We start from the raw sequence: 20,352 nt of genomic DNA, 5'->3' as shown, positions 1-20,352 counted from the left end.
TTTTCAAGATATCTGCAATGAATATGTAAGAGATAAATTTACATGCACTACTTCGACCTCATGCATATTCACTGTGGGGACCCTGAAAACTGACCTTCTGAGTGTCTCAAGGACTGGGTTTAAAACTTCAAGGAGAGAAAACACTGCACTGTCTTATTAATGAATGTATTTGCATGTGGTCTGTGAGAACTAGGTTCAAACAATTTTTATTGATGCAAACAAAATCAAATACAACATACGAGCACCTCATGGTGCATAATACAACAACAATGCATCAAATAAAATAAAATAAGAAGCATATATACCCCCCACCTCCCCACCCACCCAATGGTATTCTCTATTTCACCTCACTATGACATCAATACACTCTAGGACACCCATCTTAAGACCGCACTTCGGCCCTTAGGATGCAAGGTTTGTAAGTAAGGATCCCATATATGCATAAACAACATCTGAGAACTAAAACAATCACCATGCTTAGTTATACCCCTTCTGCACACAAAATGATCCAATTTTTTCCTAAATTAAACTAAACTGACTCTCTACACATTCTCTCCATGTGGATTACCTTTGAGGAATCTGAGGTGACTGCGATCCGAAAGAGGTACATAGACACAGCCATTCCAGTCATCATGGAGATCAGGAGTCCATGCCGGGGGTTCCCATATATTGTCAGACCTGCCTAGGGAGAGAGAGGAGATGAGTTAAATACAAGAAATGCACACATTGGGGAAGAAGTGATGTCAAGGTCCAAGATGGAAGCCTGAAGCTCGAGCTCTGTCGGGCCAAGTTTTTAAGCATGCGATTTTAGTAATGCTAAGTGAATATACTCACAAAATTGTGTCAGTTGAATTTGCAACAATGTCTACACAAAGAAATTTGAAAAATATAAGAGGGACATGGTCATACCGGGTTACAATTTGTTTCGCCGAGACAGGGAGGGCAAAATGGGAGGAGGGGTAGCACTATATGCCAAAGATGACATCAAAGTTACCAGAATCACAGACGTTAGGTACACAGGGGAATCCCTTTGGGTAAATTTGGCCAGGGGAAAGGACAAATGCCTGTACCTTGGCATAGTATACAGACCTCCAAGACAACAGGATGACCTTGATATGGAATTAATCGAGGACATAGAGAGTATCACCTTGCGTGGGGACACAGTATTATTGGGTGACTTCAATATGCCTGATGTGAATTGGAACACACTTTCCTCTGCGACCGGCAGCAGCAGAAGGCTATTAAATTCTATAAAGGGAGCAAGACTCAAGCAAATGGTTTTGGAGCCAACTAGGGATCAGGCAATTCTGGACCTAATACTTACCAACGGAGAAAGTGTCACAGAAGTCTCGGTGGGAGACACGTTGGCATCCAGTGACCACAACATGGTGTGGTTCAACCTCAGAAAAGATTTCACCAAATCTAACACATTAACTAGGGTCCTCAGCTTCAAGGACACCAACTTCGAGAACATGGGGGATTTCATCCATCAGACGCAGATAATGTAGAGGAAATGTGGTCAACACTGAAAGCTACCATACAAGAAGCAACAAACCGATTTATAAAATCAGTAAGTAAACGACGAAGAAAAAATAAACCGCAATGGTTCTCTACGGAGATCTCCAACCTCATAAAAGAGAAGAAAAGAGCATTCATCTCCTACAAACATTCAGGGAAGCAGGACTCCAGGGAAGACTATCTGGCCAAGTCAAGAGCCATCAAAACGGCAGTCAGAGAGGCCAAATTCCAGATGGAGGAGAATCTAGCAAAGAACATCAAAAAGGGCGATAAAGCATTCTTTAGGTATATTAGTGACAGAAACAGGAACACAGGAGGGATAGTACGCCTTAGAAACCAGACAGGAACTATGTAGAATCGGACTCCGAAAAAGCTAAACTGTTAAATGAATACTTTTGCTTAGTCTTCACCCATGAGGCGCCTGGATCCGGCTCTCAGCTACCGACAGGAGATAGCTCGATAGACCCGTTTTGCAATTTCGAGTTTATGCCCAGTAGTGTCTACAGTGAACTATCCAAACTCAAGGTTGACAAAGCAATGGGGCCAGACAACCTACACCCCAGAGTACTCAGGGAGTTAAGTGACACCTTGGCGAAACCGCTATCCACACTCTTCAATCTCTCCCTTAGCACAGGAAGAGTCCCGCTAGACTGGAAAACAGCTAATGTCATTCCACTCCACAAAAAAGGATGCAGGACGGAAGCTACGAACTACAGACCAGTGAGTCTCACATCAATAGTGAGCAAACTAATGGAAACTCTAATCAAACACCAATTGGATATGATCCTGAACGAGGGGAATCTGCGAGATCCCCATCAGCATGGGTTCACAAAGGGGAGGTCTTGTCAATCCAACCTGATCAACTTCTTTGACTGGGTGACAAGGAAGCTGGATATTGGGGAGTCCCTGGACATCGTTTACTTGGATTTCAGCAAAGCATTCGATAGCGTACCACACCGCAGGTTGTTGAGCAAGATGAGCTCTATAGGTTTGGGTGATACATTGACTACATGGGTGGGGGACTGGCTTGGAGGTAGACTTCAGAGGGTGGTAGTGAATGGCTCCCCCTCCGAAACGACAAATGTGATCAGTGGAGTACCGCAGGGCTCGGTCTTGGGCCCAATCTTATTCAACATCTTCATAAGGGACTTGGCTGAGGGGTTTCAGGGTAAATTAACGTTATTCGCCGATGACGCCAAACTATGCAATATAGTAGGCAAGAACACAACAGGGCCTGACACTAAATCAAAGACCGACAGTATGACGCACGACCTTCTCCTACTGGAGCATTGGTCCAGAACCTGGCAACTAAGTTTCAACGCCAAAAAATGCAAGGTCATGCACCTTGGCAACAAAAATCCATGCAAGACTTACACTCTTAATGGTGAGATCCTAGAGAGAACTGTAGCGGAACGAGACTTGGGGGTAATCATCAGTGATGACATGAAGACTGCTACTCAAGTGGAGAAAGCTTCATCTAGAGCCAGACAAATCATGGGTTGCATACGCAGGAGTTTCGTTAGCCGTAAGCCCGAAGTCATTATGCCATTGTATAGGTCCATGGTGAGACCCCATCTGGAATACTGTGTACAATTCTGGAGACCACATTACCGCAAAGATGTGTTGAGACTTGAGTCGGTCCAGCGAATGGCCACACGGATGGTCGCAGGGCTCAGGGATCTCCCGTATGAGGAACGGCTGAATAAGTTGCAGCTCTACTCACTGGAGGAACGCAGGGAGAGGGGAGACATGATTGAAACATTCAAATACCTCACGCGCCGTATCGAGGTGGGGGAGGATATCTTCTTTTTCAAGGAACCCATGTCAACACGAGGGCATCCGTGGAAAATCAGGGGAGGGAAATTGCATGGTGACACCAGGAAATACTTCTTCACCGAGAGGGTGGTGGATCGATGGAATGGTCTTCCGATACAGGTAATTGAGGCCAGCAGTGTGCCTGATTTTAAAACTAAATGGGATCGACACGTGGGATCTCTTCACAGAGAGAGGTATCTGCCGTCACTTTCTATGTTTCTATGTTATTCGTTGGAGCCTGGGGACCACACAAAACTGGATCAGTTATCAAAGGATGCTGAGCCTGGGAAAAAATGGCACCAGAGGAGGTCAGTTCAGATGCAGAGGTTGGGGCACCCCATGATATGGCATCTCAAGAAGTGTTCAAAAAGGAGATTGTCACTATTTTGAGAACTAAAGCAAGATACCCTAAGAGAAGTTACTTCACTTACCAAGAAAATGCAAATACTCCGCAGAATTGGAGATCATACGAGACCAAATCAAAGACTTAGAGAACAGGTCTCACAGGAACAAGCTGCAATTTAAAGGAATCCTGGTGCTTGCAGTGTATAAAGATTACAAGGTGTTGGTACAAGAGATCTGTGCAGAGATAATGAAAGGAGAGCAGGACTTGGGAGCTTGTGATTTCACTATTCTCCAGGCCCATTAGGGTCTTGGGCAACCAAAAGAAGGTTCTCCCCAAGATATTGTTGGGCAACCAAGAGAAGGCTCTCCCTGAGATATCTCCCCAAGATATCCTGTAGGAGGGGCCTTAGGCACCTGGGCCAACCAGAATGTTAGGCCCATCGCCAAGTGCATTCTGGGAACTTTCAGGGGGGGTGGGGATGTCAATAGGAGGGACAAGGCATCCCTCCTGCTGCCAATCATTGGGAGGAGTGTTTGTGGGGTGTCAGCAGGAGGGATTGGGCATCCCTACTGCCGGGGAGCACTGTGGGAGGGTTCAGGGGATCGTGGCAGGAGAGATTGGGCATCTTTCCTGCTGCGATCGTTGCAGGGGGGGTCGTGGCGAGTGCCGGGCATGAATTACTGGGCATCTCTCCTACCGCGATCATTGCGTGTTGTGGGGGGGAACGGTTCCATGATTCTCTAATCGGCACTTATGACAGATGCCGGATACAGAATCATGCTTTTAGGCGAAGGGCTGGTCCCTTCCTACGCCTATAAGGTCTTATTTAGGACGCTTGGGACTTGGGCGATTTTTTTTCAAGAACAGGGCTTAAAGGTAGACGTAGTGGCGGTCTGGGCGATTAAACTCCTGAACGTACAGGTAGGCCATTCTTGAAAACCCCCCCCCCCCATTTTGGACTTTTATTTGAGAATGGACATTTCCCTGCTGCCTACTTTGGGCTCCTAGGGCCTTAGGCCAAAAGGGGACTTAGGGCTCCTTTTATCAAGCCGCGCTAGCAGTTTAACGTGCATAATAGCGCGTGTTAAACCGCCGGCCGTGTTAACCCTGCTAGTGCGGCTTGATAAAAGGAGCCCTTGTTTTTGATTATGCCCCTCTAATTGTTTAACAAATGACTAACTTGTGGGGAGACCTGGCTGTATTATGCTTTTTGGGGTGTGGGAATGTTGTATTTTTTGTAATATATGATTGTATTTTTCTTGCTAAATATGCAATAAAATGTTTAAACATAAAAAAATAGCGTTATTTGCCAACAATATTTTATTATATGTTCAGCAACCCAGAATAACCTTACCAGTGCTTCTACGAGAATTTGGGTCCTTTGGTAAAAGTTTTGGGGTTTAAAATTAATATGGGAGCCTCTCTGCTCCTGTGCCTGCTGACAAGCAATACACAATGTCAATTCTTCCTCTTACACTGGAGCTAACTATAATCCCTTAGAAAATTATTCCTAGCGGGAATGTACAATACATGCGTGTGCTGCCCTTTTACAAGTATCTGCTGTGTGCACCATTCATGCTCTCTCTTCAAAGGCATCTGCTACTTGTTCTTTCCTTCCAAATCTACATACGTGTGTCTGTTCCATCACATGGCTACTACGATATATACTATCCGGTATCCACAAAATAGGTGCAGTTCCAGAGATGTTCTATCACAGCAGTAGGCACCTGCCCGTCGGAGAAGATGCTGTGTCATCAATAACAAGAGAGACTTACCCTTGCCACGGCTCTGTCTGACAGGTACCCAGCTGCAATGCTGCCCACCAATCCACCCACCTCAAGGGCACTCATGTAAGAGCTGCCTGTTAAAAGACAAGGACAGGAAGGCATGAAAATAACTGTGGGTTACAGCAGAGAAGCAAAGAAAGCATTGTGGCAACTAGAGGAAATGGACCAATATTGGCATCACACTTATAGGAGCAGTGTTACCCCCCCCCCCCAAGTCAGCTGGCTGAGCAATAGAACTGATTATAGCAATATAGATTTGTGTCCATGATATCCCATTCATGACTAGTTAAAGCCAGGGTGGATAAAAATCAATGATTCAAAAAAAAAAAAAAAAAAGATTTTTTTTAAATTTAAATTAATTTTTTTTAAAATAAATTTTATCTATCTAAAGATGGTTTTCTATCTAAGGTACATTATAGTCCAAAAATTAATCATCATGAAATAAGCTTAAATTTCCACTTTTTCAAGGCTGTTTTTAACCCTAATTCTGACCCACCTATAAAGTATCCATGTCTATTTTGTCATTCCCTACCTCAATTGTCCGTTTGTCTGATTAGATTGTAGGCTCTGTCGAGCAGGGAGTCTCTTAAATGTAATGTACAGTGCTGCGTGCATCTGGGAGCGCTAAAAAAATAGTAGTGGTAGTATTTATGTAGCATGAGGCTGTATAGTCATGCAATATTTAAATTTTTTGGTAAGTCTTGATGGGTGGGGTCACTGGAATAGCGAGGGTGGGAGGTGCCTGGGATGATGGCGCGCCTCCTCGCCCTCTTCCCCGCCCCCCCCCCCGCGTCCCTTCCCTTCCCCCATATGTTTCCCTTTTCCGGCGTGAGCAGCATCTCCAACTTGCTATCCATGCCTGTCTCGACTCTCCTTCTGATGTCACTTCCTAGTCACGGTACCCGAAAGAAACATCAGAGGGAAGCGCTGAGGCCGGCTGGAGCTGCTGCTTGCGCTGGTGATGAGCTAGAGGTATGGTGACACGTGAAGGTACATGTGGGAAGGAGCGGGGGTTGGAGAAGAGATGCCAGCGCCCCCACCAAGACAGCGCCTGGGGCAGACCGCCTCCCCCTTACTATGCCACAGGGTGGAGTGATATCCACAATGATCCTGTTGCATGTACTTGTATACCAACAGAAGAAGGAAATGCATTTCTTGCATAAACAATACCACCTCAGGAAATGCACATACAGCATAATACTTTCAGGAACTAGCAACAAAAGCTATAATAAAATGTGAACAAAACTTCAAATGTCTAGTATGCAGTTTAGTCGCAGACAATATTGCTAATGTATCCAAGTTGAGAAGAAATTTAGAAGGGCATGAAGAAATTACAAAGCTAATAATATATGGGTGAAGTGCTCATTTGCTGCACCTCCTAGTCAAGTGTCCCAGAAATAAAGACTAATGTTGAAATTGCTAAATACATCCATAACAATCATTTTGCTGCTGCAGCAGCTCTGAAAAGAATGGGTGGAACCAAGCTAATGCTCTCATAAGATGTTAGATCAGTGTCCCACAAACTTTCCAGTGCCGTGGCTGGAAGGCTCTTGGAAGTGTGCAGATGTCGGCATGACGATGTCATGCGCATGCATGTTGTCATCATGTTGATATCCACGCATGCACGGAGGACCTCTGGCCATAACCCTATAATTGTCACTTTGCCGGTGGGAGATCCTGGAGGAGGGGAAATGCTGGCGAGGAGGAGAGTTGTCACCGCCGCAAGAGGCGCATCCTGTAAGCCGTCAGCCAGGGCCAGCGCCTCTCCTCCTCGCTGGCGTCTCACGGCATACCTGGTTTCTGCCATGGCACACAGATTGCGATACACTGTGTTAGATGGAATTCTGTAGTGGAATGTTTTGAGCTGTATATCAAGAACTGGCCTATTCTGACAATATCTGGTTATAAATATTCCACTACAGAGTTCCATCTAACGTGGAGGGGCATAATCGAAAGGGACGTCTAAGTCCGTTTACATCCATCTCGCAAGTCGTCCAAAGTTAAAAAGAGCCTAAGACACATTTTCGAAAGAGACGTCCAACTTTTTTTTACTTTCGAAAATCGTCTAATTATACGTCCTGCCGATCTGATTGTCCAAGCCGCTAAATCGTCCATCTTTATATCACATTTCCGTCCAAGTCCAAAACGCCTAGAACAAGCGCTTTTGGACGTAGGAGGGGTCTGCAAAGTGATGGATTGAACACCCAGACATGCCACTTAAATAGTGGGGTACCTTATAGGGCACTGCTATGAACTTCACAAATAGGATGCCATGGCTTCTCCTCCCTACAGCTCCCTTATAGTTCATGGTAAGCCCCCCAAACCACCTCCAGAATCCCCTAGATCAGTGTTTTTCAACCTTTTTACACCCGTGGACCGGCAGAAATAAAATAATTATTTTGTGGACCAGCAAACTACTAGGACTAAAATTTAAAAACCCCGTTTACGCCCCATCTCCGCGAGCTCGGTCCCCGCAAACCATCTGATCCCATCTGTACAAGCCGCAGTTATGATTTTATATTGAACGTATTTTATTAAAGTATAAAAAGAAACAATATTCTGAACAATTGTGATTTTATAAATACAAATATACAGAACAAGAACCAACAAAACCCCTGTCTCCCTTCCCCTTCACATATATCCCCTCTACTATCAAGAAAACTGAACAAGCCAAGTTATTATAGAATGCTACATAGAAATATCATGCTAACAGAATACCGCAGTCCCCAGTTATGTCTCTAGCAGAATATATATTTCAAATCTGATATATTCTAATGACAAAATAGAAATAAAATTATTTTTTTCTACCTTTTGGTGTCTCAGTTTTCTGCTTTCATCTTCTTTTCACTCTTTTCCTTCCAGCATCTGTGCGTTCCATCCAATGTCTGCCCTCTCCCCCTTCCATATCTATCTGACTTCTTTCTATGCCCATCTCCCCTGTCCATCCAGCCTGTGCCTCCTCTCTCCTTTTTACATCATTCATTCCAGCTTCACTGCCTTCTTCATTTTTATCTCTCCTACACCAGATCTAGCATCTTTATCCCTCTCTCATTTCTCTGCTGACCCCCTTTCCAGCATCAATGTCTCTCTACTTTCTCATTCCTCTCTCTCCCCTTTCCCTCATCTGATCTCTCCATTCCACCCTGATCCCCTTCCCCTCCTGTAATCTCCCTGCCAGCTGTTTCCTTCCTTTTTTCTTTCTCCCTTCCCTCCTTCTTTTTCTTTCTCCCTTCCCTCCTCCCTCTATCCAACATTAACTCTCTTCCCATCCCTTTCCCTCCTCCCCTCCCAACAGCATCTCTCCTTCTTCTCCCTTCATCCAACATTAACTCTCTTCCCATCCCTTTCACTCCTCCCCTCCCAGCAACATCTCTCCTTCTAACTCCCTCCAAGTCCAGTAACAGCTCTCCCTTTATCCAGCAGCTTCCCAGCCTCCTACAGTGGCTTCCTCCCCTTCCAGCAGCTCTCAGTATTTGCCTGCAGGAAGTTGCCGGTAAATCACTGCCCTGGCAAGTAGGAGAGCTGTGGGAGGGGAGACAGCCACTGTGAAGGCTCCCCAGGATCTTGCTCGCACACGCTGACCATCTCCCTCCCTCCACCTGCACCTGTATCTGCAGCTCTCTCCGTTCTACTTGCAACTTCTCCGCGGCCCTCTTCAGCAACTTGGCAGGGGTGGCAATCAAGACAGGCTACCGACGTCGGGATCTTCACTCTCTGAGTCCCGCCTATTTTGTTTCAACTTCCTGTTTCCCAACAGGCGAGACTCACAGAGGGAAGGCCCCGACGTCGGCAGCCTGTCTTGATTGCCTGAGGCTGGGAGGAACAGCAGTTGGGAGGAACCACAGTCGGCAGGAAATTTAACTGCCGACTTGATCTCGCCGGCCTGTGCAGACCGGCAGAAATTTTCTGCGGACCGGCAGTTGAAGAACAGTGCCCTAGACCCACTTATCTACCACCTCAATAACCCTTATGGCTGCAGGAGCCACTTATGTGCCAGTACAAAAGGGATTTGGGGGTGTATAGGGCAGTGCACATGTTTAAGTATCAATGCAGTGATTATAGGGGCTTATGGGCATGGGTCCTCCTCTCTATGGGTCCCTAACCCACCCCCAAGATGACTTAAGCTGCCTCTGTGCTGGACGACTAGGCTTTCCTATGCCTAGGTGATGATGGTCTGGAGGCTGAAATTTAAAGTTGTGAATAAAATATTTATGGGGGGGGTTGGTGATCACTGGGGTAGTGTGTGGAGGTCTGTGGTATATGTTTGCAGTGCTTATCTGGTGACTTTAGGTGGGTTTTTGTGACTTAGACCATGTTTTACATGGTCTAAGTCACAACGTCCAAGTTCCGTTGATCCTGGGCTGTATAACTTTCGGTTATACATGCTGTACGACTAAGTCTAAGCCAGCCCACGTCCCGCCCTAGACACGCCTTCCGAAACACCCCGTTTAACGGCACTATGAAGGCCTAGGTCGTTTAGAAATACGTCCAAAATCCATTTTTATTTTCGGCGCTTGGACGTTTTTGAGAAATGTTCGTCCAAGTGCCGACTTAAGCCGGTTTTTGGACGTTTTTCTCTTTCGATTATGAGCCCCACAGTGCAGATTCCAGGAATTTCTAGGACATGTACACAGGATCTCTAAGGAAGATGGATAGAAGATGGCATGGAGAGAAGACTGGATAAGCCATATGATCTGCCTTCATTTTTCCATGTTTGAAGGCGTGAATAAAGAGCTTACTGCAGTGATGATCACATAGCACAAAAAGGTACATGTTTCTGAAAGGATATGTTGAATCTCCCCCAATAAATCTCACCTACAAGTGCAGACTGTCCTTTGTCTTGGATTAGAAAGAGCTGACCCCAGTCTGTGCAGCATGTCTTCACCCCAAACACCACAAGGTATGCCCCAGACAAAATCCAGAGATATGGCGAAAACAGGAACTCTTTCAGTGTGCTGTCATCTGTGGCGGAGCCTAAAAGTGGTTGGAAAAGAAAAGATATTGGATAGCATGGAATCCTCTGTTCAGACATGACTAATCAATTGCTATACTGCATCCTTCAGGGCTTTATCCTATGCTGTGCTTTGCAACCTGCTCCACCCAAGCAGCTCCTGCCATACTGTACTCCTCCTGCATGCTGTTATGGTTAAGTTTATTTGATATATCACTTAAAACATTATCTAAGCAGTGTACAATAAAAGGCTAAACACACATATGTGGGAAGGAAGATGAAGCAGGATACAGGAGGACTACTAGGTTACCGAAGTTAATTATAAAACCAAGAAGGCTTTTTCCCTAAGATCCAATAGAGGGGTGGGGAGGAGATAGTAATTAACTAGGTGTGAGGATGCTACAATCAGAATGCCATACACACACACACACACACACACACTTCCAAATCACAGTCCTCCTCCACACACATACCATACCATCTGCATCTACTGTAACATTCTTTCCCTACAATACCATCTCAGTTCTCTCTACCATTAGCCTCCCTCTTAGGGCTGAAGCAGTATTCCTGATGGTTTGAACCTGATTCAACATTTATTAACTAAATGATCTTCAGATCCCCAAGTGCTGGGCCATAGTCCACTGTGCCCCTGGTCTGCAGCTTAGGGGACAGAATCCTTTAGCTAGAGAAGGGGCAGAAACATCAGTGAGTGCGTGTGAACTGAATTTAGTACGGAGTGCTGATAACAGAAGTACAGAAAGCAACGTGAGAACAGTGCAAACAGACCAAGCTGCCTGTCTTCCACCCCCCCTCGAAAACCTGTTAAATCCAGGCAAAGCTAAGTGGAACTGGTCTTCCAACTCCAATATCTTTATTATAGGTAAGATCACATGCTCTAGACTTTGGCCTGCATAATTATTTCCTGTACTGCATTTACCCAGGCATTGTACAGTAAACTAAAGAACCGGCACTTAGGAAGTATTTGGTTATTACATGAACAACATAAGGCAGGCTCTCTGTAGTGAATATAGGAAGGTAGAAGAGCTGTCTACAATTTATTAGCTCTCCATGCACTTGAGGGTCAGATTTTCCTCTAATCAGACCAGAAAGGTTCTGTCTTGTTGTCGGATTCCCCGATCCGCTCAATTCTTGGGATAATCTAATAGTGCAAAAGTAGATGCCCAACCAATGGCAGTTCACCATAAGCGAGAGTAAGCATCATGCACCCAGGGTGCAGGAACTCAGGAGAAAAGTATATCAGAGACACATCTGGGGCAATTGTGTAAGGTTACCGAGCAACACAATGCATGTTTCCTACAGGCTGGGGGGTCCACTGGGGCCTCCTCAATCTGTCCAGGCTGTCATGTTTGATATTAACATGGCGAGAAGAATATAGAAACTCACCCTCCTTCTCTTTCTTGGGCTCCGGCTCAATGTTGCTGAGCCCAACATCTGCTGGCTCATTCTGAATGAGGATAAGACAGAGAAAGGCAGCACCGACGCAGATTAATCCAGAGACAGCAAGTGTGCTGCGCCAGCTGTAACTGGAAGTCATAGTGGCAATGATGGGACCTAGGCTGCCAGCCAAATTCATGCTGGTGGAGAGGACAGCCCACCATGTTCCAAACTGGGATGGTTCAAACCACTGAAAATGAAATGAGACAAAATTAACACATCTGAGAGCCACCAGCCACCATTCCTCCCTCCCCATATTTAACACTACAATACCATTTCCTATAGCTCCACCTGAAGTCCTGCACCATTTCTTGTGGCCAGCGCTTCTGTACCATTCCCTATAGCTCAGCTTCCACATTAACTTCTAGACACTCTCCTTTTTGAAGAGTTTATTAACTCACCAGCTGCTAAAAAAAAAAAAAAGAGTGTAAAACGTATTTACTTTGCGCAGTACTTTCCCACATGGCGGCCAGCCAAAGCCTTGTGCCAATCCATTAAAAAACCACAGCAAGGAGAAGATTGCCACAGTTGAACTCCTGGAGAAAAAGACATTGACGATCCCTACAAGGAGAAGGCCAGAAGAGAAGAGCCAGCGGGCGCTGATCTGATCCGAGAGAACACCGCTGATAAATTTACTGATGGCATAGGCTGCAGATTGGCTGCTGGTGATCAGACCTGTGAGAGTACAAAACCTAGAAAATTTACTCTTCCCCAAGAGGCAAAACAGCAAGAGCAGAGAATAATGCAAAACCTCCCATAACATAGTAGTTTTACTAACAGCACCCTCGAGTATTTGGAACCAGTTTTTAGTCATAGTATGGATGGAAAACTGGGGCATTGGAAGGTAAGCTTTCTCAGATAGCAGGCTCATGGAGATGGATTTGTTTTCTCTCAGAGATGGAAAAGTGTGTGACAATTATGTCTCAGGGAATCCATAGCCAGTTGAGTTTTCAGCCTTAACATGACCTTGGAGAATTTGGTTCCAATCCTTTACTTAACAAATAAAACTCCCTCATTTTTATTTGTCCTGTTTGTAAGCACCACAGAGAAAGGACTGTTTGTTTGATGTGCAATGCTGTGTATGTCTCGTAACCGCTGTAACTGCATCCTCTTCATTGAGTGGAAAAAAATTTCACTACTATTTGTTTTAAAAATATTACCACATAACTTATTGTGTGTGTCTTACACAACTGCAAATCGCTATAGGCCATTTAGAGAGAAGATAAAAAAGGAAATAAGTGAATACATTATTTAACACAATAGGACTTTATCAGTCAGAGGAAAAGATGTTGTTTCAAAAACTTTTCAGCTGACATGGTGTATCGCAGGGGTCAGTGTTGTCCCCAATATTATTTAATATCTTTATTGCACCATTGGTTACAATTATTAAAGAATTGGGATTTTGGGTATATTGTTATGCAGATGATATCTTGTTTGTTGCCAAAATTGACCCCGTTTATATTGATTTAAAATTTATTAAAGCCGGTTTAGTAACAACTAATAAATGGCTTAATAAGCATAAAATGGTCCTGAATGTGGAAAAATGAAAAATGTACATCTTGTTGGGTAACAGGTCATTCTCCTCAACCGAAGGAAGACATCAAGATTATGGGACAGAGAATCCCACTTGTATTGACCTTTAAATGTCCGAGTCATTATTGACGTATTACTTATAAAATTTTATTACTAACATTCAAAGCGCTTGATACTAACGAACCTCAATTCATTAATAAAGTACTTATTCCATATAGTGCATCATGTTCTCTTCGATCAACTAACCAAAAACTCTTAACGATTCCCTCCTTAAAAATTATTGGAACCCGTCGACAGGATATGTTCTCGGTATTAGCACCACAACTCTGGAAGTCTTTACCTCTACAATTAAGAGATGAAAATAACCTAAACGATTTTAAAAATAATTTAAAAAGCTTTTTATTTAAGAACGCTTTCAACTTATAAATTGCTATTGAGCTCTTCTTCTTTCTCTTGCTTTCTTCCCTAACTCTTTCCTTTTTATGTTTATCTTTCCTTTTCTCACTATATAACTATATTAGTTCATCAGTTATACTCACTATGTAAATATTTTTTTATTTTTTTTTTAATTGTATTTATTGTGTAAATTGCCAGTTTTTTTTAATATCCAGTATGTCGTTTTTATTTTAATAGTATGTTTAATTATATGTTACTTTCATATATTGTAACTCGCTTAGAAACAATTTTAATTAAGCGATTAATCAAATATAAATAAAACTTGAAACTTGACTATCAACTAAACTTTGAATGTCAAGTTTCCAGTTTAGTCAAATCATGTTTTTGCACTCTGAGAAAGTTACGGGCAATTAGAGGATTATTTCAGGAGCATAATTTAAATACATTGTTTATCTCCAAATTAGATTATTGTAATATTGTTTATATGGGTAATCTTAGGAGATTACAAACAATTCAAAATACTGTGACCACATTATTGGGTTTTAAAAAGAAATGCAATAGGGTTACTCCTTTATATTTGAAATATCGCTGGTTGCCTATTTGTTATAGGATATATAGTTTAAAACTTTGATTTTTGTTCATCAGATTTTTTTACCATCATCAACTGGAGTATTTACATTCTCTTATAATCCGTTATATGCCAATGAGAATATTAAGATCAATGCAGGATAATAGGTTGGTTCTCCCCTTGGCCAATAGGGCAAAGTGGGAATCAACAAGAAATAAAGCTTTTTATTCGTTGGTCCACAATTGTGGAATCTTCTACCACATATTAGATTGGAGGCAACCATGCAGGCAATTAAAACAAGGTTAAAAACCTTTTTCTTCTGTGAAGTGTTTGCGAATGCTGTGTCCATATCTGAAATCATTCATATTTATTGAGAAGATTTGACTCTGCAATATGACTCCAGAGATTATGATGGCTAGGGTACATTCAGATTTAATATTAGATTTATTTTAAGGAAGGTAGTTTCTTTTTAAGATAAATGTGATGTGATGTGTTGTTTTGTTTTAATTTTTAAATTGTCTTTGAGGTTTTCCTATTATTATTGGATATCTTTTATATTGATTTCTTTTTTTATACAAAACATAAACTGGGCAGTCTAGGCAAATCTTCACCCTCAAATCTTGGACACTTAGGGCTCCTTTTACAAAGGCGTGCTAGGGCCTTAACACACGCAATAGCGCGCGTTAAATTCCTGAGTGCGCTAGCTAGGAGGCGGTAGATTTTTGGCTACCACGCGCTACAGCGCGCGGTAATTTTGTGTGTGCGCTAAAAACCCTAGCGCACCTTCGTAAAAGGAGCCCTTAGACCAATGCGCCCCCCTCAAATATTTCGATATTTGAACTCTACAGTCAATCACCTAACAATTCTATAAAAACACATATGGTCCCTTTTACTAAGGTGTGCCAACAACCAATAAAATCAAATGCCAAGACGCTCATAGGAATAAAGGGCCATCCTAGCATCAGGTGCACGCCAATCACCAGCACTTCTCAGTAAAAGGAGCCCCTAATTGAACACTGTACTTTAAATATTAAGTTTTGCTTTGCAGGTACGAGTATGCACTGCTGGTTATCTGAATTTGTGTGTCTGTTAGGACTTCTTATTCTGTTGCTATTTTGTTTTCTGCCTACTCTGGCGTTAATGATTGGGACGGCCTTGCCCGCGCACCTCCTCGTTACCAATCCCACAGTACTTAACTAGGCTGCTTATCTCTATTCTGCTCCTACTACCCTGATGAATCACATACTCCTGAAGCTTACATGTCCATCCCCTATTACTACTTCCAACATCATGTCATCCTCATGTCCCATACACAGACCACTGTCTCTCGCACATCCCTTCTCCCCATAATTAAACCTCCACAACAAAACAAAGAATATTAAGACCCTCCTCTAACTCTTAACTCACTGACCACTAATGTCACATCAGTACTGTGTACCACACGAACAAGCGTGTGCACGCAGGTATGTTATGTGCATGCTGATGAACCCTCCATGACCTACATTTCCGATGTAAGTGATCAGTTCTGCTCAATTCTTTTCTATCTCAGGTGTCACTGATACACAGTTATTGTTTGGCCAGCAGCATGCCCTGGGAGCAGCTGGGAAAGTCCACGTAATGGCAGGATTGCAAGAACAACCTCTTCAAGTCATGGCAGCACCTACTCCACCTACTTTGGGGCAGTAAAAGGCTAGCCAGGTACCATTCCACAGAACTCTGAAGTGCATCAGTGGCATTTGCAGCACTGTGTCCGAGGTTGTGGGTTCAAATCCCACACTGCACCTTGTGTGGGCAAGTCACTTAAGTCCCCATTGCCCCAGGTGCATTAGATAAGAGTGCGAGTCCACCAGGATAGATAAGGAAAAAATGCTCAAGTACCTGAATGTAAACCACTTAGGCTATAAGTGGATATGAATACCAAAAAAAAAAAATAATATTCAGCACTGTTTAATGGCCAGCAATGGCTCCCAGCCAGGTACATAGCTGGCTAAGTGCGAAATACTCAGCATGAAAGCTGCTCAATATCCACTGGCTGACCAGTTAAGCTGAACAGACAGACAGACCCGCATAAATAACAAATCTATCTTTGTCTGCTATAACTTATAGCTGGTTAAGCCAGTATTCATCAGCTGGCTGGCTGTTCTTAACAGCCAATAACCCCCTCCCCCCCAAAAAAAATTAATTAATTAAATGCCGGTTGTTTGATACAGCCCAGCATTGAATTTCCGGGTTCGCCACTGACCACTGGAGATAACTGGGCTGTCTCCCATAGTCCTCCACTCATGCATATTCATTATGGGGTAGTCTGAAAACCAGATCTATTGGCTGCATTTGAGGACTGGAAGACTAAGGGTCTAAACTAGAGGCACCTATAGCAAACCAGGTTTTCAGGATTCCCACTATCAATATTCATGATATACACTTGAATATACTGAAGACCTACCGAATGACAATCTATTTCATGCACATTTGTTGTGGTACACTTGAAAACCCAACTTGGATAACTGAGAGGGTTGAGAAGCACTATTCCACATTATAGAAACACAGGAATCCTTTGCTCTGTGCATCTATACTGATATCATGGCACTAGAGCAGGGGTAGGGAACTCCAGTCCTCAAGAGCCATATTCCAATCGGGTTTTCAGGATTTCCCCAATGAATATGCATTGAAAGCAGTGCATGCAAATAGATCTCATGTATAGTCATTGGGGAAATCCTGAGAACCCGACTGGAATACGGCTCTCGAGGACCGGAGTTCCCTACCCCTGCACTAGAGGGTGACTGAAATTTGGGGGGATATTCCCAGTGTCAGATGAACCCAAAACTGGCCTCATTCCTGAACTTTAGCAATTTTGTCCCCTTCCCCAAACAGTAACAGCCTCTCCTCCCTTCTTCTCACCCCCCCTCCCCCAATCTACCCTGGTGGTTTATTGGTATGGTTGGGGAGTGACCGATTGCTCCTGCCTCACAATGGCTGCTGCAACCTCAAGTGGCGGTCTCGCAAGATTACTGCCAAGGTTCACAGCAGCCATTTTAATGACCGAGACGGCATGGACAGGAGTGACTGGGGCTTGCTCTTGCCCGACTAGCCACTAGACCACCAAGGACTGTACTGTAGGTCTGAAGGGCCTATGGGGTAGGTAGGAAAAAGAGGGAGGGGTCAAGCCCATTCCTTTTCAGGTGGGGGATGGGGCGGTAGTTTTTATTTCAGCTATAAATGTGCTGACATTTTGGCTGAAACAAAGCTAAATTTAGATTTCAGGCCGTTTTCTTACACTGAAACTCTACATGGCACTATGCACTACATCGGAGTGCTAGCCAGATTGAAACATCAAACCTAAGTAGAGGATCAGAGAGATCACTGACCCCTGCACAGTGATCCACAGAGCATACAAACCATTGCTTCCTACACCAATCTGCAAAGCATATACACAGCTCAATCATTCTTACCTAAATCATCTTTGTCCATTTCAATTTCTTTTATAATAGATGGCATGACAAATGAGAATGTTTTTCTGTTGAAGTAATAAAGCGTGTATCCAACAAACATTGCTGTGAAGATGACCGTTCGGTAATAGCCATATCCCTTCTCCGCCATGGTATCAAAATAGTCAGTGTATACTTGTGTCAAGGGCCAAGCCTCAGAGTACAGCAGACTCTGAACAGTAAACAGTTGTGCAGAGAAACATCGACAGAGTGTCCACTGGAGTTCTGCAGGCTTGAAATCCTAGAACTCCTCCCAGTCAGGCAGCAGTCTTGTCCAGGGATTGCAATATTTTGCTGACTCGGGAGCCTCGCTCAGTCTATTTATCCATCTTGCACTTACACCTGTTTATTTGGAAAATGATTAATCTGGTGAACTCTTGTGATTATAAACTCTTCATCCTGTGGCAAGACAGAATATGACAGTTTGTGCATTAAGCCAGGCGACGAGAAGCCCAAAGCTACACCCCAGTAATTCTCCAATCAGCTCTGAATTCTGGGAATAAATCTGGAACAGGAAAGTAGGAGGGCATGCGAGAGGTGTGGGTAAAGCAGAGTGACTCACTCTGGCTCCACAGCTACATTTCAGTCTCACACACAACAGAATTACTGAAAGCACAGAGAAGAGAATGAAGCTGCAGGATTAAATGGAGTGTATGAGGCACTTTGAAAACTTGAAGCTTAACCATTATTGCTCAGAATCCACCAGCTTACATGATGAAGTGAGCATATGCCTGAACTTTTCTATGCTCTGCTATATGTTTTGTAATCATGTTAAAAATTTGTTTGAACTCTCTTTTCCTTCACTTAAAAAGGAACTAAAGTATTGGGTTATGTTTCCCTTTCTTTTATATACATCTTTACTTCAATTTGGAATGAGCTTTCATTGTATGCTAATAGATCTCATGCATATTCATTGGGGAAATCCTGAAAACCCGATTGGATTGTGCCCTCGAGGAGGGACTTTGACACCTCTGCTGTAGAGCTAGAGGATATGTTATGAAGCTACAGGGAGGCAAGAGGAACAGCAGGAAACTTTTTTTTTTCCCTGGAAAAGGCGGTGGATGTCAGAAATGTCCTCTCTGAGAAAATGTAAAGACAAAAACGGTGATGAATTCAAAAGCGTGGAGATGTACACAGAGGATCCCTAAAAGGGCAAATGGATAGGAAGCAAGCATTAAGGGCCAGCTTCTACAAATGGCGCCAGTATCGGCAGCCGCCTACAAAATGGCCACCGATCATGTGTCAATCACGCAGCGGCACCATTTGCAGAATCAGGGCTACCTCAAGCATAGACGCTGGAAATGTAGGCCAGGGTTTTTGAGGCCTACATTTCCGGTGCTCATGTTTGATGTGAATCGCATCTATGAAAGCGCCTAAGGTCATTTCCAGTGTTAGCCACGCCTACTTCAACCTTAGGCGTTCTAAGGCACCCCCATAAACGCGATCTAGGCTCCGGTTTTGTAGGTGCCTACACTTCTGGTTGGTGTCAGGTCAAAAGCGCGCCGGGATAAAGGCGCGAGCAGACAACTGAGTGCATTGCGGAGGCGCGCGCCGAAGAAAAAGACTGTTTTTAGGGGCTACGACGGGGGGTGTGGGTGGAACCCCCCACTTTACTTTATACAGATCGTGCCACGTTGTGGGGGGCGTTGTGGGGGGTTGTAACCCCCTCATTTTACTGAAAACTTAACTTTTTCCCTGTTTTTAGGGAAAAAGTTACGTTTCCACTAAAATGTGGGGGGTTACAACCCCCCAAGCCCCCCACAACGCTGCCGCGATCTGTATTAAGTAAAGTGGGGGGGGGGGCTCCCCAACAAAACCCACCGTCGCAGCCCCTAAAAACAGTCTTTTCCTTCGGCGCGAGCCAACAACTAAGCGCAAGACGGAGGCGCACGCCTTTGTCTTCCGCGTTATTGTCTATAAACCCTTCTGGTTTTAAACAGCTTTGCCACTTAAGTTAGACGCCTAACTTAAGGCGCCATTTATAGAATACTCATACTACAGCCCAGAAGGTGTTGCTCAGGGGTAGGGGCTGGGTAAAGGGTGCTCTGAAGCTAGTATTAGCGCAGACATGCTGCGACGCTGTGTCATCCAATTTAGTTGTAGAAATACAGTATATCAAGCTTCCATAAATAAATTAATTTAAGTTCCCTAATAAATCCAAAAGCTGCAAGACCCTAGATAAGCCCCTCCTGGAAAACCTGGCTTTGATTCAGCTATCACATAGGTCCTAGGCACACAAGAACGAAAGTAACCATATCCCCTACAGCTAAAATTCCTCACCTTCACAGCGCCTGCGATATTGCTCGGCGACCGGCTCAACGACTTCCGCCTGCGTACATGCACGTCCTGGTTGGATCGGAAAACTGCCACGCCTCAAAGGCCGCAGTAAGTGGTGAGCGCTAATTGGTTCTGTGGAACGTCAATTTCACCTTCGGGACGCTTTACCTTAGAGGGCCCTGAGGTCACGCCCATAAATGCAGGTCTTGTCGTTTAGATTG

General features: G+C 44.0%; 1 protein-coding gene across 3 annotated transcripts in view; it reads right to left on the bottom strand.

Annotated features, from left to right (window-relative positions):
* SLC37A4 (solute carrier family 37 member 4) overlaps positions 1 to 20,352 on the bottom strand; it is a 28,885-nt gene extending 8,533 nt beyond the window's left edge. The window contains exons 1-7 of one of the 3 annotated variants that reach the window (XM_033918423.1): positions 20,135 to 20,352; positions 17,819 to 18,253; positions 12,315 to 12,547; positions 11,822 to 12,062; positions 10,282 to 10,440; positions 5,455 to 5,540; positions 569 to 682 (exon numbers count right to left, since the gene is read on the bottom strand). In XM_033918423.1, the coding sequence (XP_033774314.1) occupies positions 569 to 682; positions 5,455 to 5,540; positions 10,282 to 10,440; positions 11,822 to 12,062; positions 12,315 to 12,547; positions 17,819 to 17,966 (981 nt within the window). In that variant the 5' untranslated portion in view covers positions 17,967 to 18,253; positions 20,135 to 20,352. The remainder of the gene's footprint in view (positions 1 to 568; positions 683 to 5,454; positions 5,541 to 10,281; positions 10,441 to 11,821; positions 12,063 to 12,314; positions 12,548 to 17,818; positions 18,254 to 20,134) is intronic. The other 2 variants (XM_033918424.1, XM_033918425.1) reach the window with 2 other exon arrangements.

Source organism: Geotrypetes seraphini, chromosome 13, assembly GCF_902459505.1.
Source record: "Geotrypetes seraphini chromosome 13, aGeoSer1.1, whole genome shotgun sequence".
Taxonomy (NCBI): Eukaryota; Metazoa; Chordata; class Amphibia; order Gymnophiona; family Dermophiidae; genus Geotrypetes; species Geotrypetes seraphini.
The sequence above is the reverse complement of the archived record's forward strand: the minus strand, read 5'-3'. Positions and strand labels throughout refer to the sequence as shown.